This window comes from Aotus nancymaae, unplaced genomic scaffold, assembly GCF_030222135.1.
Source record: "Aotus nancymaae isolate 86718 unplaced genomic scaffold, 86718_ANA_hifiasm-v0.15.2.pri h1tg000040l, whole genome shotgun sequence".
Taxonomy (NCBI): Eukaryota; Metazoa; Chordata; class Mammalia; order Primates; family Aotidae; genus Aotus; species Aotus nancymaae.
The window spans coordinates 83,684,015-83,706,419 of record NW_026988454.1 but is presented as its reverse complement, the minus strand read 5'-3'; the positions used below and the strand labels follow the sequence as shown (position 1 = coordinate 83,706,419).

Here is a 22,405-nt window from a genome sequence, read left to right as displayed (position 1 = left end):
AAATTCCTAAGCCATACATTGTTTCAATGTGCACCGAGAACCAGAGTCAAAAATAAAAGGGGAAGAAGCCTAAGGAACGGTAGAGAAGAGGAAAGGGGAGAAATTATAGGCTGTCAGAGAACATTCCAAGTTTCTGTGACACACAGCCCATCGGACAGGGTTCTTCCTTTGCTAGCTTCCACATGAAAGAATCACCTACGTCTCAGAGGCAGGAAGAGCCAAGGGCCAGATAGCTCCCTAAACCCAACATTCCTGTCCCTTCCTGGCAGCTGTTTGGGAGGTCTTACGGCATTAACTCCATTCTCTTGGAGAGCACATGCATACACACACGCACACACACACACACACAAAACAACCCTATGTAATCTGACTTTATCTACGTTTTTCCTCAGTTAAACACTTTCAAGATGTTCACAAGAAACAAGGTCCTATAACATTTAAGGAATACAGTTATATTATGCAGCCTGGGTGAATAAATTAGGAACAGCTGGGAACAGACAAAAATGACTCTGTGCCTCTACTTTAAACAAACTTCAAAAACACTTAGATATATAATTTAAACCAACTCTTCATGGCATAGATAAAGAAACTGGGATCTACAGTGGGTTATCTGACTAGGAGAGGGTTAGCAGCCCAGACTAGACTTTGAGTGTCTGACATCGGTGTGAGCGACTGTCCTACCATGTCAGACTTGCCGTGAGAAGAAGAGAGGACTACAGAGGCTGTACATCCCTGAGAAAAGCAAGAAGCCCAGAGATCAGGAGAGGCGGGGATGCCGGATGTTCACACCAATAGCAGAAAGAAAAGTGACAGAGGTAACAGCAGGATTCTACAAAGCATCTGAGGGTAAAGAAAGAAGGAAAAAGTAAAAGGAAAAAATACAAACTTCATGACAACTATTCAGTTGAGTGCAATAGGGACTGTGTTAAGTGCAGGTTAATAAGAAGTGAAGACAATAGGAAAATAATTAAGCTATTTGGATTAGTGACTAGGTGTTTGTTATAATTAAAATACTTTTTTTAAATTTCATTTCTCACTTTAGTTGGGGTATATTCTCTTATCATGTGTTTCTTACTGTTTACTTCTTGAAATTCCCCATCAGATACACGTTTGGATGCTTGTTAATGCAGATTTTTGGGCTCTACTTTAGAGTTATTGAATTGGAATCTCTCTGGCTAGGATTCCGATTTCTTAGATCACTAAGAGATCTAAATTTTAAACAAGCTTCTCTTGTACACTGACATTTAAGAACTAGTACCACAGTCTGGTACAGTGGCACACAACTATAATCCCAGCTACATGGGAGGCTGAGGCAGGAGAATTACTTGAGCTCTACAGTATTCAGTAAAAATGCCATATAGGCTTGCAGCCCAGGAGCGATGGGCCATATCACATAGACTAGGTGTGCAGTAGGCTGTCCCAGCCCGTCTAGGTTTGTGTTAAGTGCATCTTATGACATTCTCTGTGATGCCTTAAGATGTGTTTCTCAGAATGTATCTCTATCATTAAGTGATACATAACTGTATTTCCTTTAGAATTAGGAAAAAAATAACTTACTAAAAACAAGCAAACAAAACAAAAAGCATAATTATAGACTTAGTAAGCTGTATATCAACCCTGCTTCTCTCAATAAAGCAAAGGGCAGAGCATCCTGAGCTCCGTTAGACCTCCCCTACCAAGTGCTACAGAAGGCACAGAAACTGTTCAGTTTTGCCCACAACCTCATCTCCTTGGTAGGGGCAGAAATGTCTGAGGAGCAGGTCATGTGGCAAGCATCTGAGTAGGGGATCAGCCTTTGAAAGATGTGATGTGGCAGCAGCGTGGATCTGGCTAAATGTCTAGTTAACCTCTAGGCTCTCTCTGCCTGGCCCCATCCTCCACATTCTCTCTAGAGTATGGCAAAAAGGAGAGTCCAAAATGAAAGGAGGCAGAGAAAGAGACTATTCAGACTAGAGAACTGTATTCAACTAAGAATACCTGCTTATTTCCCCAGACCACAGAATGCCCTGCAGGGCAAAAAGGAATGAAAATGGCAACATCTTTTCACATCCAAATTGCTAAGGCAATTCTTAGAAATTGTTTCGAGCAGAGGGACGGAAAAGAGGACAGTAATCACTACCTTTGAGAATGAAGTTCCTAAATATAATGACTAGCACTCAACTTCTGATTATCTCTGCACACTGAGGACAAAGGGATTAGCAGGAAGGGAAATATCGTGGACACATCCAGGGACCTGAGGTTGCCAACACCACTCCCATCTCAGTTCCCTGGGATGCACACATGGATTACCACAAGTGCTGAGTGAAAATTCTAGGAGTGCCTGACCATTTTGGTTTAGGTCTATCTGCTTCATGACTACATCTGCAGAAGCCCCTTGATACGCAGAATCACTCACACCCTTCTTCCCTAACAACTCTCAGCTAATAACAGGGCCCTGAGACCCTCATATATAAGGTCCCCAAGGCCCACTGATAGTCTCTTGGGAAGAGTAGATGTCTTCATGCCAGGAGATGAAACAGAGGAAAGAGCAGATTATTATCAGTACTGTGCCCCAGCTAGCATCTTCAATGAGCCCAATTTTATATTAAATAAATATATATTTGTGTGTGTATAAGCATACATTAAAAGCACTAATAAGAATTACTCAAAAATGGCTGTGTGCCATGGCTCACACCTGTAATCCCAGCACTTTGGGAGGCCGAGGCAGGTGGATCACTTGAGGTCAGGAGTTCAAGACCAGTCTGGCCAATATGGTGAAATCCCATCTCTACTAAAAATACAAAAATTAGCCGGGTGTAGTGGTGGGCACCTGTAATCTCAGCTACTTAGGAAGCTGAGGCAGTAGAATTGCTTCAACCCAGGAGGCAGAGGTTGGAGTGAGCTGAGATCCTGACACTGTACTCTATCCTGGGTGATAGAGCAAGACACTATCTCAAAAAAAAAAAAAAAAAATTACTCTAAAATGTCAATACTGGTTTCTGGTTACTCCCAGTGATCTTAATTTTCTTTACATTTTTCTAAATTTTCGAATTTTTTTATGATAAAAGGTTATTTTTAATAGTTAGGGGAAAGCATTACTTTAAAAAATAATAATGGCTATTATTCATCCAGAGATAAAAGTGTACTACAACAGATGAGGCCATTTTTGTAGTACAATGTTTGAAAGTATATAGAAAAAAAGAGTGCAGAGATAAAAATGTCACTTCCTCTTCTCTATAGCCCATTGTTGCTACTTATCTGTAAGATTCCCACGCCTCTGTCTATCTATTTCTAGGAGCTGCTATAAGCTATTATATTATTTTTTTTAAAGTTCTTAAGTGATACAGTTTGGCTCTGTGTCCCCACCCAAATCTCACCTTGAATTGCAATCCCCAGAATCCCCATGCCTCAGGGGCAGGAACAGGTGAAGGTAATCGGATCATGAAGGCAGTTTCCCTCATGCTTTTCTTATGATCGTGAGTTCTCATGAGATCTGATAGTTTTATAAGCATCTGCCATTTCCCCTGTTGGCACTCATTCTCTCACCTGTTGCCCTGTGAAGAGGTGCCTTCTGCCATGATTGTAAGTTTCCTGAGGCCTCCTCAGCCATGCTGACTGTGAGTCAATTAAACCTCTTTTCTTTATAATTACCTAGTTTTGGGTATTTAATCATAGCAGCATGAGAATGGACTAATATCTTAAGTTTAAACCACAACTTTAAACTCCTACACCATCAAAGCTTTTCACCTGAGATGCCAACAAATGGCAAAATGACTAAATCTAATTTTCATGTTATTTTGTTTTCTTTTCTTTTGATATAGCTATTGACAGGTAGTAAAACACTAGCTGAATGAGATAATTATAAAATTATTAATATCTGAATAACTGTGAAGTTAAATACATGATTTTTACATCATGAAAACGACACAAATTTAAGTATCAGTCAGTTTCTTAAAGTTAAAATCAAATTACAGGTAAGTAACATAAGCAATGGAGAACCTCCTTGTTTAGAATAGTATGTGGGTCTGATATTCAAGATGCTTCAATTGTTTCACCCTTCACCACAGAACAGTGTATGATTTCAAGTCCCTCTAGAACAGGAAATATCCCTGACCAACCCTAATTATCAACTGCTAATAAAGTCCATACAGCTTTTTATTTCTTCTTTTCTACATATTTTCACCATATGATTAAGCTATACAACATAGACAGAACACTGTAATTTGATGATGCTCTACTTATTTGTATGATCCTTAATGCTTATTTCTCACACTGTTCCCATATTTGAAGGTTGCTGTTCTCTAAAGGATGACATTAGTGAAAGAGATATTGTTGCTGCCACATGGCAAAAAAAGTTACACAAGACACAGGACTGTCAAAGAGGACCATTAGGCATTTTCTTTGATGTATCTGTATGAGGTAGAATAAATAATAGATTCAGAATTAGAAGACCAATATTTAAAACACAGCCTCACATTTTGGTAGTTAAATAATTATACTTGCCCACTTAACTTACCTTTTTCACCTTTACTTACTTTTTAAAAATGGGAGTTAGATTGATTTGGAGGGGTGGAGCAAGATGGCAGGATAGAATACCCTACCCACTGTCCCTTTGACAAAAAAAACAAATTCGACAACTATTTACACACAAAAAAGCACCTTTATAAGGACCAAAAATCAGTTGGGCACAGTGGCTCATGCCCATAATCCTAGCACTTTTTAAGGTTGAGGCAGGAGTTTTACTTGAGCCCAGGAATTCAAGACCAGCCTGGGCAATATAGCGAAACCACGTGTCCACTAAAATTACAAATATTAGCCAGGTGTGGTGGCATGTATCCGTAGTCCCAGCTACTCAGGAGGCTGAGTTGGGAGAACTGTTTGAGCCCAGGAAGTGGAGGTTACAGTGAGCTGAGATCACACCACTACACTACAGCCTGGGTGACAGAACAAGACCCTCTTGCTCAAAAAAAAAAAAAAAAAAAAAAAATCAAAAATTAGGTAAGGATCATGGTGTTTGATTTTAACTTCATATCACTGAAAAGAGTAGGAAACAGTCTTGAATTGCCAACACCATCCCTCCCCTATGCCCCACAACAGCTGTGCAGCTCAGAGAAATCTGTGTGTTTGAGGGGAAGAGAGTACAGTGATTATGAGGCTTCACATTAAACTCAGTGAAATAATTAAAAAGAATCATGAAGAAATTCTTGAGTAGAAACATGCAACTTACATACTAAAGATTGAATCCAAGTCTCTCAATAAGATAACTGATTAAACAGAAGAAAGAATTAGTGGGCTACTTGAAAATACACAGTCAGAGGAGACAAAAGAAAAAAGAATAACGAAAGAATGAAGCATGCATACAAGATCTAGAAAACAGCCTCCAAGGGGCAAATTAATAGGCCTTAAAGAGGAGGTAGAGAAAGAGACAGGAGAAGTAAGTATATTCAAAAGGATAATAACAGAACTTCTCAAATCTAGAAAAAGATATCAATATCCAAGTACAAGAAGGTTATGGAAAACCAAACACATTTAATCCATAGAAGACTACCTCAAGGCGTTTAATAATTAAACTCCCAAAGTTTAAGAATAAAGAAAGGAGCCTAAAATCACCAAGAGCAAAGTAACAAATAACATACAATGGAGTTCCAATACATCTGACAGCAGACTTTTCAGTGGAAATCTTACAGGCCAGGAGAGAGTGGCATGACATACTTTAAAAGCTGAAAGAAAAAAATTCTTACCCTGTGGTATTATATTTGGAGAAAATATTCATCAAAAATGAAGGAGAAATAAAGACTTTCCCAGACAAACAAAAACTGAGGAATTTCAACGCCAGACCTGTTCTTGAAGAAATGCTAAAGGGAGTACTTCAATCAGAAAGAAAATAATGTTAATGAGCAATAAAACATCATCTGAAGGTATAAAACTCACCAGCAAAAATAAGTACATAGAAAAATACAGAATATTATAACACTGTAATGGTGGTATGTAAACTACTCGATCTTAGATAGAAAGATGAAAAAATGAATTAATAAAAAAAAACTTTAACAACTTTCTAAGACAGAGAACAATAAGATATAAACAGAAACAAAAAAATTAAAAAATTAATTAAAACGTGGGGAACAAAGTTAAAGTGTAGAATTTTTATTCTTTTTAGTTTTGTTTGCTTGTTTATGCAAGCAGTGTTTAGTTGTTATCAGCTTAAAATAATGAATCATAAGATAGGTTTTGCAAACTTCATGGTAACCTCAAATCAAAAAACATACAACAGGCACATAAAAAATAAAAAACAAGAAAATAAATCATATCACCAGAGGAAATCACCTTCACTAAAAACAAGACAGGACGGAAAAGAAGGAAGAGAAGACCACAAAACAACCAGGAAACAAATAACAAAATGGCAGAAGTCTTTACTTATCGATAACAACACTGAATATAAACTCTCCAATAAAAAGATGGAAAAATATATTCCATGCCAATGGAAACCAAAAAAGAGCAAAGTAGCTATAATTATATCATCTAAAATAGATTTAAAGACAAAAATGATACAAAGAAACAAAGACGGGCATTATATAATGATAAAAGGGTCCATTCAGCAAAATTATATCATGAATGTAACTGTATGTGCACCCAACACTGGAGCACCCAGATATGTAAAGAAAATATTAAAGAAAGATATGAATTCCAATAAAATAATAGCTGGAGATATCAACAACCCACTTTCAGCATTCAACAGATCTTCTAGACAGAAAATAGACAAAGAAACATCAAACTTAATCTACACTATGGACCAAATAAACCTAAAAGATATTTACAGAGCATTTCATCCAACAGTTGTAGAATACATATTCTTTTCTTTTAATTTTAAAAATTTTTTTCTTTTTCTTGCCCTGTCCTATGGTGCTGAAGAGTATACATTCTTCTCAGCACACAGATCATTCTCAATGACAGACCATATGTTAATATCACAAAATAAGTGTTTGAACACTCAGAACACATTGAAATAACACCAAGCATCTTCTCTGACTACAATGGAATGAAACCTGAAATCAATAACAAGGGGAATTTTGAAAACCATATAAATACATGGATATTAACAATATGCTACCAAATGACCAGTAGGTCAATGAAGACATTAAGAAGTAAATTAAAAAATTTCTTGAAAGAAATGATAATAAACACAATATACCATAACGTATGGAATACAGAAAAAAAGTTCTAGGAGGGAAGTTTATAACTATTAAGTGCCTACATCAAAACAAAATTAAAACCTTCAATAAATAACCTAATGATTCATCTTAAAGAACTAGAAAAGCAAAGCAAACCAAACTCAAAATTAGGAGAAATAGTAAAGATAGGAACAGAGATAAACAAAATAGAAGTGAAGAAAACAATACAAAAGATCGACAAAACAAAATATTGTTTTCTTTTCAAAAGGCAAACAAAATTGACAAATCTTTAGCCAGAATAACTAGGAAAACATGAGAGAATAAATAAATAAAATAAATAAATAAAATCAGAGATCACAAAGGAGAAATTACAACTGACACTGCAGAAATTCAGAGGATCATTAGTGGCTACTATGAGCAAGTATATGCCAACAAATTGGAAAATCTAGAAGAAATGAACAAATTCCTAGACACATACCATGCACCAAAACTGAACCATGAAAAAAAGTTCTGAACAGACCAAATGAGATCGAAGCCATAATACAAAGTTCCCCAGTAAAGAAAAGCCCAGGACCTGGTGGCTTCACTGCCAAATTCTACCAAACATTTAAAGAAGAACTAATACCAATCTTACTCAAACTATTCTGGAAAATAGAGGAGAATGGAATACTTCCAAACTCATTATACGAGCCCAGAAGTATTACCTTGATACCAAAACCAGACAAAGACACATTAAAAAAAGAAAACTATAAGCTAATTATCTCTAAAGAATATTGATTTAGAATCCTCAACAAAATACTAGGAAACTGAATTCAACAACACATTAAAAAGATAATTCTTCACGGCCAAGTGGGATTTATCCCAGGGATATGAGGATGGTTCAAAATATACAAATCAATCAATGTGATACATCATATCAACAGAATGAAGGCCAAAAACCACATGAACATTTCAATTTATGCTGGTGCTAAAAATGCATCTGGTAAAATTGCACATCATTTCATGATTAAAAAAACCATTAAAAAACTGGGTATAGAAGGAACACACCTTAACATAAAAAAGCCATATATGACAGACCCATAGCTACTGTCATACTGAATGGGGAAAATACTAAAAGTCTTTCCTCTAGGATCTGAAACATGACAAGGATGCCCACTGCCACTGTTACTCAACATAGTACCAGAAGTCCTAGCTACAGCAATCAGATAAGAGAAAGAAATAAACGGCATCCAAACTGGAAAGGAACAAGTCAAATTATCTTTGTTGGCAGATGATCTAATCTTATATTTAGAAAAACCTAAAGACTTCAACGAAAAACTATTAGAATTGATAAACAAATTCAGTAAAGTTGCAGGGGACAAAACCACCATATAAAAATCACTAGGATTTCCATATGCCAACAGGGAACAACCTGAAAAATAAATTAAAAAGTAATCCCATTTACAATAGATACAAATAGAATAAAATCACTAGGAATTTAATTAACTGAAGAAATAAAAGCTCACAATGAAAACTATAAAACATTGATGCAAGAAATTGAAGAGGACACAAAAAAAAGAACGATATTCCATGTTCATGGACTGGAAGAATCAATATTGTTAAAATGTCCATACTACTCAAAGCAATCTACAGATTCAGTGCAATCCCTATCAGAACAATAATGACATTCTTCACAGAAATAGAAAAAAAAATCTTAAAATGTATATGGAACCATAAAAGACCCACAATAGCCAAAGCCATCCTGAATACAAAGAACAAAACTGGAGGAATCACATTACCTGACTTCAAATTATGCTACAAAACTATAGTAACCAAAACAGCACAGTAGTAGCATAAAACCAGACACACAGACCAATGGAACAGAATAGACAACCTAGAAACAAATCCATACATCTACAGTGAACTCATTTTCTACAAAAGTGTCAAGAACATATAGTGGGGGAAGGACAGTCTCTTCAATAAATGGCTCTGAGAAAACTGGATATCATTATACAGAAGAATGAAACTAGTCCGATATCTCTCGCCATAAACAAAAATTAAATCATAATGGATTAAAGACTTAAATCTAAGACTTCAAACTATAAAATTACTATAAGAAAACATTGGGGAAACTCTCTAGGACACTGAACTGGGCAAAGATTTCTTGAGTAATATCCCACAAACACAGGCAACTAAAGTAAAAATGGACAAATGAGATCACATCAAGTTAAAAGTTTCTGCATAGCAAAGGAAACAATCAACAAAGTTAAGAGACAACTCACAGAATGGAACAATACATTTGCAAACTACCAATCTGACAAGAAATTAATAACCAGAATATATAAGAAGCTCAAACAACTCTATAGGTAAAAATCTAATCATTTGTTGAAAAAATCATCTGTAAAAAAAAAATCTGTTTAAAGAAGATAAGAATAGACATTTCTCAAAACAATATATACAACTGGCAAATGAGTATATGAAAAGGTGCTCAACATCATTGATCATCAGAGAAATGCAAATCAAAACTATAATGGGATATCATCTCCACACCAGTTTAAACGGCTTTTATCGAAGGCCTTCTCTGCATCTATTGAGATAATCATGTGGTTTTTGTCTTTGGTTCTCTTTATGTGATGGAGTACATTGATAGATTTGCGTATGTTGAACCAGCCTTGCATCCTGGGATGAAGCCTACTTGATCATGATGGATAAGCTTTTTGATCTGTTGTTGCGTTCGGTTTGCCAATATTTTATTGAAGATTTCTGCATCGATGTTCATCATGCATATTGGCCTAAAATTTTCTTTTTTAGTTGCATCTCTGCCAGGTTTTGGTATCAGAATGATGTAGTCTCATAAAATGAGTTAGGGAATAAAAGCTATTTATGACAAACCCACAGCCAATATCATACTGAATGGGCAAAAACTGGAAGCATTTCCTTTGAAAACTGGCACTAGACAAGGGTGCTCTCTCCCACCATTCTTATTCAACATAGTATTGGAAGTGCTAGCCAGAGCAATCAGGAAAAAAAAAGGAATAAAGAGTATTCAACTAGGAAAAGAGGAAGTCAAATTGTCTCTATTTGCAGATGACATGATTGTATATTCAGAAGACCCCATTGTCTCAGTCCAAAATCTCCTTAAGATGATAAGCAACTTCAGCAAAGTCTCAGGATATAAAATCAATGTGCAAGAATCACAAGCATTCCTACATACCAATAACAGACAAACAGAGAGCCAAATCATGAGTGAACTCTCATTCACAACTGCTACAAAGAGAATAAAATACCTAGGAATACAATTAACAAAGGACGTGAAGGACCGCTTCAAGGAAAACTACAAACCACTGCTTAAGGAAATAAGAGAAGACATAAACAGATGGAAAAACATTCCACGATCATGGTTAAGAAGAATCAATATTGTGAAAATGGCAATAATGTCCAAAGTAATTTGTAGATTCAATGCTATCTCCATCAAACTACCACTGACCTTCACAGAACTTGAAAAAAACCACCTTAAGCTTCATATGGAACCAAAAAGAGCCTGCATAGCCAAGACAATCCTAAGCAAAAAGAACAAAGCTGGAGGCATCACACTACCTGACTTCAAACTATACTACAAGACTATAGTAATCAAAACAGCATGGTACTGGTACCAAAACAGAGATATAGACCAGTGGAACAGAACAGAGGCCTTGGAAGTAACGCCACACATCTACAACCATCTGATCTTTGACAAACCTGACAAAAACAAGCAATGGGGAAAGGATTCCCTGTTTAATAAATGATGTTGGGAAAACTGGCTAGCCATGTGCAGAAAGCTAAAACTGGACCCTTTTCTTACACCTTATACAAAAATTAACGCCAGAAGGATTAAAGATTTAAACATAAGACCTAAAACCATAGAAACCCTAGAAGAAAATGTAGGCAATACCATTCAGGACATAGGCATAGACAAGGACTTCATGACTAAAACACCAAAAGCAATGGCAACAAAAGCCAAAATAGACAAATGGGATCTAATTAAACTTAAGAGCTTATGCACAGCAAAAGACACAATCATTAGAGTGAACTGGCAACCAACAGAATGGGGAAAAATTTTTGCAAGCTACCCATCAGACAAAGGGCTAATATCCAGAATCTACAAAGAACTTAAACAAATTTACAAGAAAAAAAACAACCCCATCAAAAAGTGGGTGAAAGATATGAACAGATACTTTTCAAAAGAAGACATTTATGTGGCCAACAAACATATGAAAAAAAGCTCATCATCACTGGTCATTAGAGAAATGCAAATCCAAACCACATTGAGATACCATCTCACACCAGTTAGAATGGCATTCATTAAAAATCTGAAGACAACAGATGCTGGAGAGGATGTGGAGAAATAGGAATGCTTTTACACTGTTGGTGGGACTGTAAATTAGTTCAACCTTGTGGAATACAGTGTGGTGATTCCTCAAGGATCTAGAAAAAGAAATACCATTTGTCTCAGCAATCCCATTACTGGGTATATACTCAAAGGGTTACAAATCATTCTATTATAAAGACACATGCACATGTATGTTTATTGCAGCACTGTTCATAGTAGCAAAGACTTGGAACCAACCCAAATGCCCATCAATGATAGACTAGATAGAGAAAATGTGGCACATACACACCACGGAATACTATGCAGCCATAAAAAAGGATGAGTTCATGTCCTTTGCAGGGACATGGATGAAGCTGGAAACCATCATTCTCAGTAAACTGACACAAGAACAGAAAACCAAACACCACATGTTCTCACTCATAAGTGGGTATTAAACAATGAGACCACATAAACACAGGGAGGGGAGCATCACACACTGGGGTCTGTTGGGGGGTGGGGGGTGAGGGGTTAGGGGAGGGATAGCAGTGGGTGGGGAGATTGGGGAGGGATAACATTAGGAGGAATACCTAATGTAGGTGACGGGGGGATGGAAGCAGCAAACCACCATGGCATATGTATACCTATGTAACAATCCTGCAAGATCTGCACATGTACCCTGGAACTTAAAATAAAATAAATAAATAATAAAAATTAAAAAAAGAAAATCAAATTGAAAGTGTAATTGCAATTTCAATGTATGAAATAACAATATAAAGAATTAAAATATATGTCTAGGTAATATAAGTGCAAAGGGATGAATAAAGTTAACATTTTCTATTTTTTATGAATCATGCACAAGTAAAAAAAGCACAAAACAAAATGGCTTTTCTCCAAATACAGGCTAACAAATACTGGCAAGGATGTGGAGAAAAGGGAACTCTCATACACTGTTGGTGGGAATGTAAATTAGTACAACTGGTATGAAGAACAGTTGGGAAGTTCCTCAAAAACTAAGAATAGAACTACCGGCTGAGCGCAGTGGTTTATGCTTGTAATCCCAGCACTCTGGGAGGCCGAAGTGGGCAGATCACTTGAGGTCAGGAGTTCAAGACCTACCATGCAATCCAGCAATCCTACTCCTAGGTAGGTACCCAAAAGAAAGGAAATCAGTATATCACAGAGATATCTCCACTCCCATGTTTACTGCAAGACTATTCACAAGAGCCAAGATGTGGAAGCAACCTAAGTGTCCATCAACTGACGAATGAAGAAAGAAAATGTGGTACATATTTACAATGGAATACTTGTTAGCCATAAACCTGAATGAGATCCTGTCATCTGCAACAACATGGATGGAACTGGAGGTCATTATGTTAAGTGAAATAAGCCAGGCACAGAAAGGCAAACTCCACATGTTCTCACTTGTTTGTGGGATCTAAACATTAAAATAACTGAATTCATAGAGATAGAGAGTGGGAAGATGGTTACCAGAGGTTGGGAAGATGGTTACCAGAGGTTGGGAAGATGGTTACCAGAGGCTGGGAAGAGTAGTGGATGGATGGGGGAGGTGGGGATGGTTAATGGATTAAAAAAATAGAATAAGTAAGATCTAATTTTGCTAGCAAAACAGGATGAATATACTAAAAAGGAATTTAATTGCACATTTAAAAATAACTAAAAGAGTATAAGTGGATTGTTTGTAACACAAAGCATAAATGCTTGAGTTGACAGACACCATATTTACCCTGATGTGATTATTGTCCATTGTATGACTGTATCAAAATATCTCATGTAACCCATAAATATATACACCTACTATGTATCCATAAAAATTAAGAATAAATAAAATAAAATGGGAATTGTGACGATCTAAAAAAGACAAGTGTTTGTGAAAACATTTAAAACTGTTTAGAATGCTGTCATCTCCCTGGGACTCTATGCCCTTAGAAATTCTATCCATACCATTTAGATAGCCTGGAGCAGCTGGTTGGAGCTGGAATTAATAAGGTAAGGTATGGGAATAAATAAGAAGGGTTTCCTCCACTCAGGGACAAGGCTATGAAACACTCCTTCCTTATCTTAGTTAAGTATATTTTCCAAGGAAGACTCTTCTGGGGCTTTCTCAGTGGGAGTTAATCCTTAAGTTCAGGGAGGGGCAGAGCTTAGTCAGATGGCTCAATCTACCAGCAGAACCCTTTGCCATGTTACTACTTAGGTACACAGTGTACAGAGTGGATGAGTGCCAGATGAAATAGAACTGTGAACAGGTACAGGGTGGGAAAGCAATACTCAGCCAGGGACCTTCTGGGCCACAGGCTAGATTCAGTATATACCAAGGACTGCCAAAAGCAGATTTTGTTCCTACTGTACCATTTTGACCAAAGAGGCCCTAACCAAAGGACAACCGTCTTAAAAGAAAGAGATGGTATCCTCCTGACAATTGGCCTCTAAAACTGCAGCACTACTTCTTGTGGAGGTAAAGAAGGTTGCCACTAAAAAGGTACATAATGGAGAGAGATCCAAGATGGCTGATGATTAGCAGCTCGGGCACGTACCTCCCAGTGAAAGCGCAAAGAACGAGAGGACGCCACACTTTCAGACGAATATTAGTTGCTCACGGACCAGGAGATTCCCAGTGGAGGAGGTCCACGGGTCGCCAGGGCGACTCTTGTGGCTGGTGTGGCGGTTTTGCTGGTGCCTTAGCACGCCAGTTCTTGGTGCAGAGTCTGGAGATTCCCGGGCAGAAAAGCACCATCAATCTTAACACCACTGTTTTGGCCGGCTCAGTGGATTGCTCAGATCTCGGCGCAGGGAATCAACAAGTTGGACGTCAGAGACCCAGTTAGAAAGTCGGTAATTATAAAGACGACAGACAGACAAATATATAATGAAGGGAAGAAACCAGCGTAAAAAGGTAGAGAATACTCAAAATCAGAATGCCTCTCCCTCTACAGGGGATTGCAATTCCTCATCAGTAACGGAACAAGGCTTAATAGATTACACGTGTGTTCCAATAACAGAAGCAGGTTTCAAAACGTGGGTGATAAGAAACTTCTGTGAATTAAAAGAACTTGTTCTAACCCAATGCAAAGAAACTAAGAACCTTGAAAAAAGGTTTGACGAAATGTTAACGAGAATGGACAATTTAGAGAAGAATATAAGCGAATTGATGGAGCTGAAAAACACAACACGAGAACTTCGTGAAGCATGCACAAGTTTAAACAGTCGAATTGATCAAGCAGAAGGAAGGATATCAGAAGTCGAGGACCAGCTCAGTGAAATGAAACGAGAAGACAAGAATGCAGAAAAAAGGATGAAAAGGAATGAGCAAAGTCTCCAGGAAATATGGGACTATGTGAAAAGACCTAATTTACGTTTGATAGGTGTACCTGAATGTGATGAAGAGGATGAATCCAAGTTGGAAAATACTCTTCAGGATATCATTCAGGAAAATTTTCCCAAGCTGGCAAGGCAGGGTAATATTCAACTCCAGGTAATACAGAGAACACCACAAAGATATTCTTCAAGAAGACCAACCCCAAGGCACATAATCGCCAGATTTATTAGGGTTGAAATGAAGGAGAAAATACTAAGGGCAGCCAGAGAGAAAGGTCAGGTTACCCATAAAGGGAAACCTATCAGACTTACAGCAGATCTCTCAGCAGAAACCCTACAAGCCAGAAAAGAGTGGGGACCAATATTTAACATCCTTAAAGAAAAGAACTTTCAACCCAGAATTTCCTATCCAGCCAAACTAAGCTTTATGAGCGAAGGAAAAATTAAATCTTTTGCGAACAAACAAGTACTTAGAGAGTTCACCACCACCAGGCCTGCTTTACAAGAGCTTCTGAAAGAAGCACTATACATATAAAGGAACAACCAATATCAGCCTTTCCAAAAATATATCAAAAAGCAAGAACATTAACACAATAAAAAATTTACATCAACTAATGGGCAAAACAGCCAGCTAGCATCAAACACCGGTATTAAACTTATATATATTTTAATTGGATAAAAAGTCAAAACCCATCGGTATGCTGCATCTGGGCCCATCTTACATGCAACAATACACAAAGACTCAGAGGGAAGGAGGAAGATTTACCAATCAAACAGAGTAAAAATAAACTAATAAACAAAAAGCAGGAGATGCAATTCTCGCCTCTGACAAAGTAGACTTTAAAGCAACAAAGATCAAAAGAGGCAAGGAATGACATTACATAATGGCAAAAGGATCAATGCAACAAGAAGAGCTAACGATTCTATAGATCAACGAGATGGAAAATTAACAAGGATATTCAGAACTTGAACTCAGACCCGGAACAAATAAACTTAATAAACATTTATAGAACTCTCCACTTCAAATACACAAAACATACATTACCACCTCACACCTATTCCAAGGGTGACTATATAATTGGAGGTGGATCACTCCTCGGTAATCGCATGGCATTTCATGGGTTTGAATTGAATATTGGTTGGCTGTTTGTTTGTTATCTTCTTCCCTTATTCCTTCCTGACTACGTCGTTGGGTATAATTGTCGGTATGGAAGAGGTTTTCGATGCCCATTACTAGATTGCATTCTAGCCTGGGCAAGAAAGCAATGCTCCCATTCTCTCTCCCTCTTTCTTTTCCTTCTCCCTCCTCCCCATTCTCTCTCTTTCTCTTCCTTTTTCCTCCTTCCTATTCTCTCTCTCTCTTTCTCTTTTAAAAAAAAAAAAAAAAAAAAAAAAAGGTACATAAGGGTCTTTAGTGATAGAAGTGTCTCCCCATCTGTGTTCTGTTAACATAATCACATAAAATGCCACTAGAAAAAGTATTTCTGCTATCAAGTACATTTGGGAAATAACGTTTACATATTCCTCAACTAGGAGGATCACACTACCTCTTAAGCACATGCAAGGTGTTGACAAGTCATGCCACTTAAAAAACATCTAACTTTGTTTAACTATCCTTATTAAAAGAGGTTAACATTATTTAGTGGTTAAGAATGGGGGTTCTAGAGCCAGGTCTTGTGCCTCATGTTCCTCTACTTATTAGCTGTGTGAGCTTGGGCACATTCTGCACATGTGGCTCAGTTTCTACACCTATGAAATGTAAATGATAACATACTTTCTTCATGGAGGTGTCATGAAAATGAAATGAGCTACTAAGTACAAATCATGGAGAATAGTACCTGGAAAACAGAAAGCATTAAAAAATTAGCTATTATAATTTATATTACTATCTGATTATTAATATGTAATTTTTTTTTTTTGATCTGTCACCCAAGCTGCAGTGCAGTGGCGCAATCATGGCTCACTGCAGGATCGACCTTCAGGGCTCAAGCAATCTTCCTATTTCAGCCTTCTGAGTAGCTAGAGGTATAGGCATATGTCATCACACCTGGCTAATTTTTAAATTTTTTACAGGGACGGGTCTTCCTATGTTGCCCAGGGTGGCCCTGAACTCCTGGGCTCAAGTGATCCTCCTGCTTCGGCCTCCCAAAGTGCTGGTGTTACAGATGTGAGCACTTTGGCCAGAGAAATGCTAAGTACAGAAAAATCCCCTCTCCACCCAAAGAGAAGTCAACATACTTTATGTAGCACAAAAAGCACAACTAAGAAATCAGAGTTTCAGTCTCCAATATCAACTTAACCTTCTTGGGTATGTGTTTCCTTATCTATAAAAATAAGATTATTAGACTAGCTAGTCATTCAAGCTGCAATAGGCTAGGATTCTAGGGAAAATGCATAGTTACCATTAAAACCAGCAGCTCTTGCCCAGTCCTGGTTCCAACCTGGTTGCTTTTAAGGTTCTACCGTCCAGACATCTTACTCAGATTTAAAGCTACCATTTCAGGACTTTAGGTTAAGAGCTGGTTGCTGCCTAGCAAGATGAGTATGGAAATGGCCTTGTGCCACCTAACCCCGGAGTTCTGAAGCACACAGAGTGAAATAAACTAGCAACAACAATGACGTCAGCAGGCTGCAACTTTTCTGCTCCAGAGGACCCCTCTGCACCTCTAATGCCCCCTGCCTTGGTTTCTGGAATAAAAATACGAGCATCATTCCCATTTCCCCTACTATGGTACTGCGGTCTCCAGTACCTAGACAGCCCCATCTTATCTGTACAAAGTACCAGGTTGTATTTCAATGTGGATACCCATCTGTGCTCAACTTTGTTGACGTGTCAAATCCAGACCTTATCTGTTGAGTCTAGCACTGTCCCAGCAGAGAAAGGGCTGGGGCTTCTGTGCTGAGTGTGTACTGCACATACCTCTGTGTAACCCAGTTCAGTCTTTTAGATTTCTAGAATGTCACATGGCTGTGTCCATCTGCATTTTAATTGTGCCTTCATCCACCCATCCAGCCATCTGGCCAACCATCCAATATTTATTACCTTCCTCCTACATCAAGGTACTATACTAAGTTCTATTGGCACAATGTTGAAGAAAAACAGACATTCCTCCATTCATTCATTCAACACATATTTTAGTAGAAGAAAAAGACAAACAAATTAATGAACAAGATCAGATAGTGGAAAGTACTATGAAGAAAATTAAAAAGGTAAGGTTGCAGAGTAATGGTGATGTGAAGAAGGAGGGTCAGGTTGGGCTTCTCCTCAGAGGGGATACCTGAACTGAGACCTGAACGACAAGAAGCAGCTGGCCATGCAAAAAACCTGGTGCAGAGTGTTCTCCCAGTAGCAGAGAAAACAGCCAATGCACAGATCCTACAGCCAGAACCAGCTCATGATAAGGACAGGGAGACAGGGCCAGTGTGACTGGAGCAGAGTAACAGTGAGTGAGCCGGAGATTAGGTCAGAAAGGAAGGCGGGGCCAAGACATTCCCCAGCTTTATTGGCCAAGATAAAGGGTTTTGATTTTATTTTCATTGCAACAGGATACGATGGAAGAATTTTAAGCAGGAAGTGACATGATAAGGAATGATAAGTCCATCCATCTTCTTGGGATCACTGCAACAACTATAGTATATGCTTAGCAATATGTCAGTGCATTTCAACCAAATCCTACATTTTTTTGGCTTATAATCACATTAGAAATATTAAGGTACTGTAACAGAGTGGAAGCTATAACGAAACCACCAAAAGAGGTCCCTGATGGCCTGAGAGAAATGTTAAAGTGTAATTTAAGAAGTTAGAATATCATATATGTTAATGGCTTTAATTAATAAGATAAACCCTTCCTTTTGAGATTCAGCAGTGGTAACAGCTCAAGCAGAAGCACCAAGTGAGTTATAAAATGACAGTTTTACAGAAAAAGAAGCACTGCTCACAGTGACTCAGCCAGAAAAGAGAATTGGAAATATAAAGATATCTTTAACAAGTGTCATTCTGTTATTTTAGATAGCTATTTTATATAGCTCTTGCCGATATAGCTCTTTAAAAAATGTGCATGAAAGTAAGTTTCCAATTAAAAAAAAAATCCTAAACACAGGCAAAATTAGAAGCCCCATTCCTTGCCATTATAATAAATGATGATGTGGGAGTTACAAAGATGAAAAAACAGAGCATCTCTTTCTAATCCTGACAGACACTTTCCCCATTTTCACTGATCCTTCATCTTGGAGTGAAGACCTGCATAGGGAAGATGATTCCTGGTATGTTCCTTATAAGAATACATCTTTCCAGGGGTGCAGCAGGGACCAACCTTTAGTAGACACTTCGTAAGATTCTCAAGATTTTCTCTGTATCTGTGAATCTGGGAAAGCGTGTGTGTTTCTGATAATAATACTAAGCAAATGGACTAAAGCCACATGAAGTACAATCACGAATAGTAAAGGGCATTGAGTAATTAACATTCAGAGCACTCTAAGAGCTCCTCTAATTAAAGGTGCTAAGACCACACTATTGTTGCCAATTGTAGGCCAGGCTTCATGCACCTGTATTTTCATGAGACTGAGATGACATCCTTAAAGCGGGCAAGGCCTCCTGGGTCTCATGGGGAAGCTTCCTCTCAAACCTCCAATACTTGGTTTAGATTACTCTTTTACCTTTAATTTCTTTAAGAATGTGTTGAGGCTACTTTGTAGTAAAATTACTCTCAAGTTAAATCATACATGGATGACTGTCCTATTTCCCCCAATATGCCATAAAATCCTTGAAGTCAGAGTAATTTCTCTTGCACCTACTCACCCACGGCATGAAAATTTCAGTACATGGAGGAAGGAGTGAAATAAAAAACTATTGTTTTTCAGCTTCACTCCTCAAAGATAACCACTGTTAAGTTTCTTGTCTCTTTCTCCATGAATGTTTGTGGGCATATACAAACTTTCTGCATTATTCAATCCCATGAGCAGAACTTAAAAAAATATGGATAGATAGAATTTTAAATCATATCTAGTTTAAGGCAGTATACAAATAAATAAATACAAACTACTGTAAAATAAGGGGAGGCTGTGGACATTTCAAGGCAGATCTAATAACCTGCCTCCACCCACCATTCACACCCGGCCACTTCCAGGACCTTAGTGGGCACTGCAATTAGTGGCAAATGGAGTAACCCCGGCGAATGAGTCCAGTTTGGTCTCTAACCCACTGAGTATTCCCTAGCCAATTCACTCCATGCTCCAGGTCGCAATTTCCTCTCCTATAAAATGAGAAGATGTTCTTTAAGGTCCCTTTGAGAGACCAGGATTGGAGTTGACCAATGGACAGCAAATACAAACAGCCATGCTAAGGCCAAAGACTGTATTCTATGAGTGCCTGAGGCTCAGAAAGAGGAAGAATATTATGGACAAAATCCATGTAACAGATTTCCAAGAGGAGAAGAATGTAAGTAAGATTGGATCAGTTGTTTTCTCTCGCTTTCTTGAGATATGATTCATCGGAAAATCCACATCTTGTTTTACCATGTAACAGAGGTACCAAGCAATATACAACGCTCCTGAAGTTTTCTTAGAGTACAACAACAACCCTTCAGAAGTAGAAACAACCCATGTTTATTTATTTCTCAGCAATATACGTTGTATTCCCACCAGCATCAGAGGGCTCGTGAGTATTTTTCCATTGTCAGGAGTCACAGATAAGTCCAATTACATGTAGTAGTGATAAGGCCACAACTGAAGCCACGAATTAACATCCTAATTCTCATTTGCCACCCCATTTGACAACTAACTGACTGTGAGGGCGGTAGGTCTCGTCATGCTGGTCATCTTGCTGGTCAGTCTACATTTGCAGCACTGAGTTAGACTATGGGAAAAAATAAATATCCAGGGCAGTAGAGAAGTGGTAAGGGAGAAGGCTAAGGAGAGAGAGGGAAATGGCTCAGAAAGTAGAACCCTGTTAAACAGACCAATCCTGTTAAACATCCACTTGGCAATCTGACTTCAGTCTAACAGCAGCAAAGCCACTAATAATGGTTTAGATTCCTGGGTCTTGTGCAATTTGGGAGAAAGGAGTTGGCATTCACAAGTATCTGCCGGATCTTCTTGCCATTTCCCAGAGGCAAGATGGGAGCCGGAAGAACAAAGCCTGCAGTTATAGAGCTGTGGGTTCTGCCATGACTAGACAATTACCTAGTCAATTCTGAGCCTCTGTTTGTTCATTTATTTAAAAAGAGATAGACAAAGCCCAGGCACGGTGGCTCATGTCAGTAATCCCAACACTTTGGGAAGCTGAGGCAGGCGACTGCCTGAGCTCAGAAGTTTGAGGCCAGCCTGGGCAACACAGTGAAATCCTATCTCTACTAAAAATACAAAAAATTAGCCAGGTGTGGTGGCATGCACCTGTAGTCCCAGCTACTCGGGAGGCTGAGGCACAAGAACCACTTAAACCTTGGAGATGGAGGCTGAGGTCAGCCAAGATCGCACCACTTCACTCCAGCCTGGGCAACAGGGTGAGTCTCTGCCTCCAAAAAACAAACAAACAAACAAACAAAAAACAGATGGACAAAGCAATACATGCATTATGCTTATTGTTATGATTTGAAACTGGTGAATTCCATGGGCTATCTCCTGTGAAAGAGAGGATCCTTGAAAAATAATTCCAAGTAAAACTGAGAAATCACAGCCTAAAAAAGAAGCCATTGCTCACCTGAAAGGAATTCATATGGCGAAGGGATGAAGGCAGATTGGCATTACTCTTCGATAATATCAAAAGTAGCTCCAAGCAGGTTGCAGAGGGCAGGGTTAGGGGGTGGACGCTGACGTCACTTTCCCACAAGCTGACAAGTCTGGAACACAAGAACACATTAACTTTCAAAAATGCATTATCAAAATTATTTTAAAATTCTCATACGAAAGAAGAAAACTCAATTGTGAGAGAAAAAGGCAAAGTACAAAAGCTAGAAATAAATTATATTAAAAATTCACAGAGAACATGTCCAAGACATTTTTATGGTGCTGTTGATATAAAGCAGATGGATCACGCAATTTTTCAGGCCATCATTTCATACTCTAAAGTATACAGTCACAAATGCAGTCTTAGTTGTGTGGGACCTGCTGGGGGAAGGGGTGGCAGAGATTAACAGCTAACACACTGAATGCTTCCTACATTCTATGCCCTGTTCTACATGTAATATCTTGTGTACCCCATAGAAACCTAAGAGAAGGAACTATTGTTCCCAATCTACAGCTATGAAAATTGTTTTTGAGCTGGATAGGCCCTTATGGAACATTTAGCTCAGTGATTTTCAAACTTTAAAAAAGTGACAGAATCCTTTTGTCAAAAAAAATCTTGTGACAGTCCCAACTTATAATACAAATAAAAGCGAAGCTGCTCTGTCTGAAGGGGAAAGGTTGGCAGGAGGCCTCCCTTCATCTTCCAGAGTGGCCCTTGAAGTATCTCTCCCATATCCTGCAGAACCTATTTGAAAATCCTTTCATTTGAGAGATCAGGAAACCAAGGGCTCGAGAAGTAAAGGGATGTGTCTGAGATGAGGCAGATGTGTAGAAACTGATATGGCTGGGTCTAGAATCCTGGCTTCCTGGC

The 22,405-nt window shown here is 38.2% G+C and overlaps 1 protein-coding gene across 4 annotated transcripts in view; it reads right to left on the bottom strand.

Annotated features, from left to right (window-relative positions):
• Nucleotides 1–22,405, bottom strand: part of UBE3D (ubiquitin protein ligase E3D) — a 201,833-nt gene that overhangs the window by 61,993 nt on the left and 117,435 nt on the right. For all 4 annotated transcript variants that reach the window (XM_064360894.1, XM_064360896.1, XM_064360895.1 and 1 more), the window contains one exon: nucleotides 21,509–21,647. In XM_064360894.1, the coding sequence (XP_064216964.1) occupies nucleotides 21,509–21,647 (139 nt within the window). The remainder of the gene's footprint in view (nucleotides 1–21,508; nucleotides 21,648–22,405) is intronic.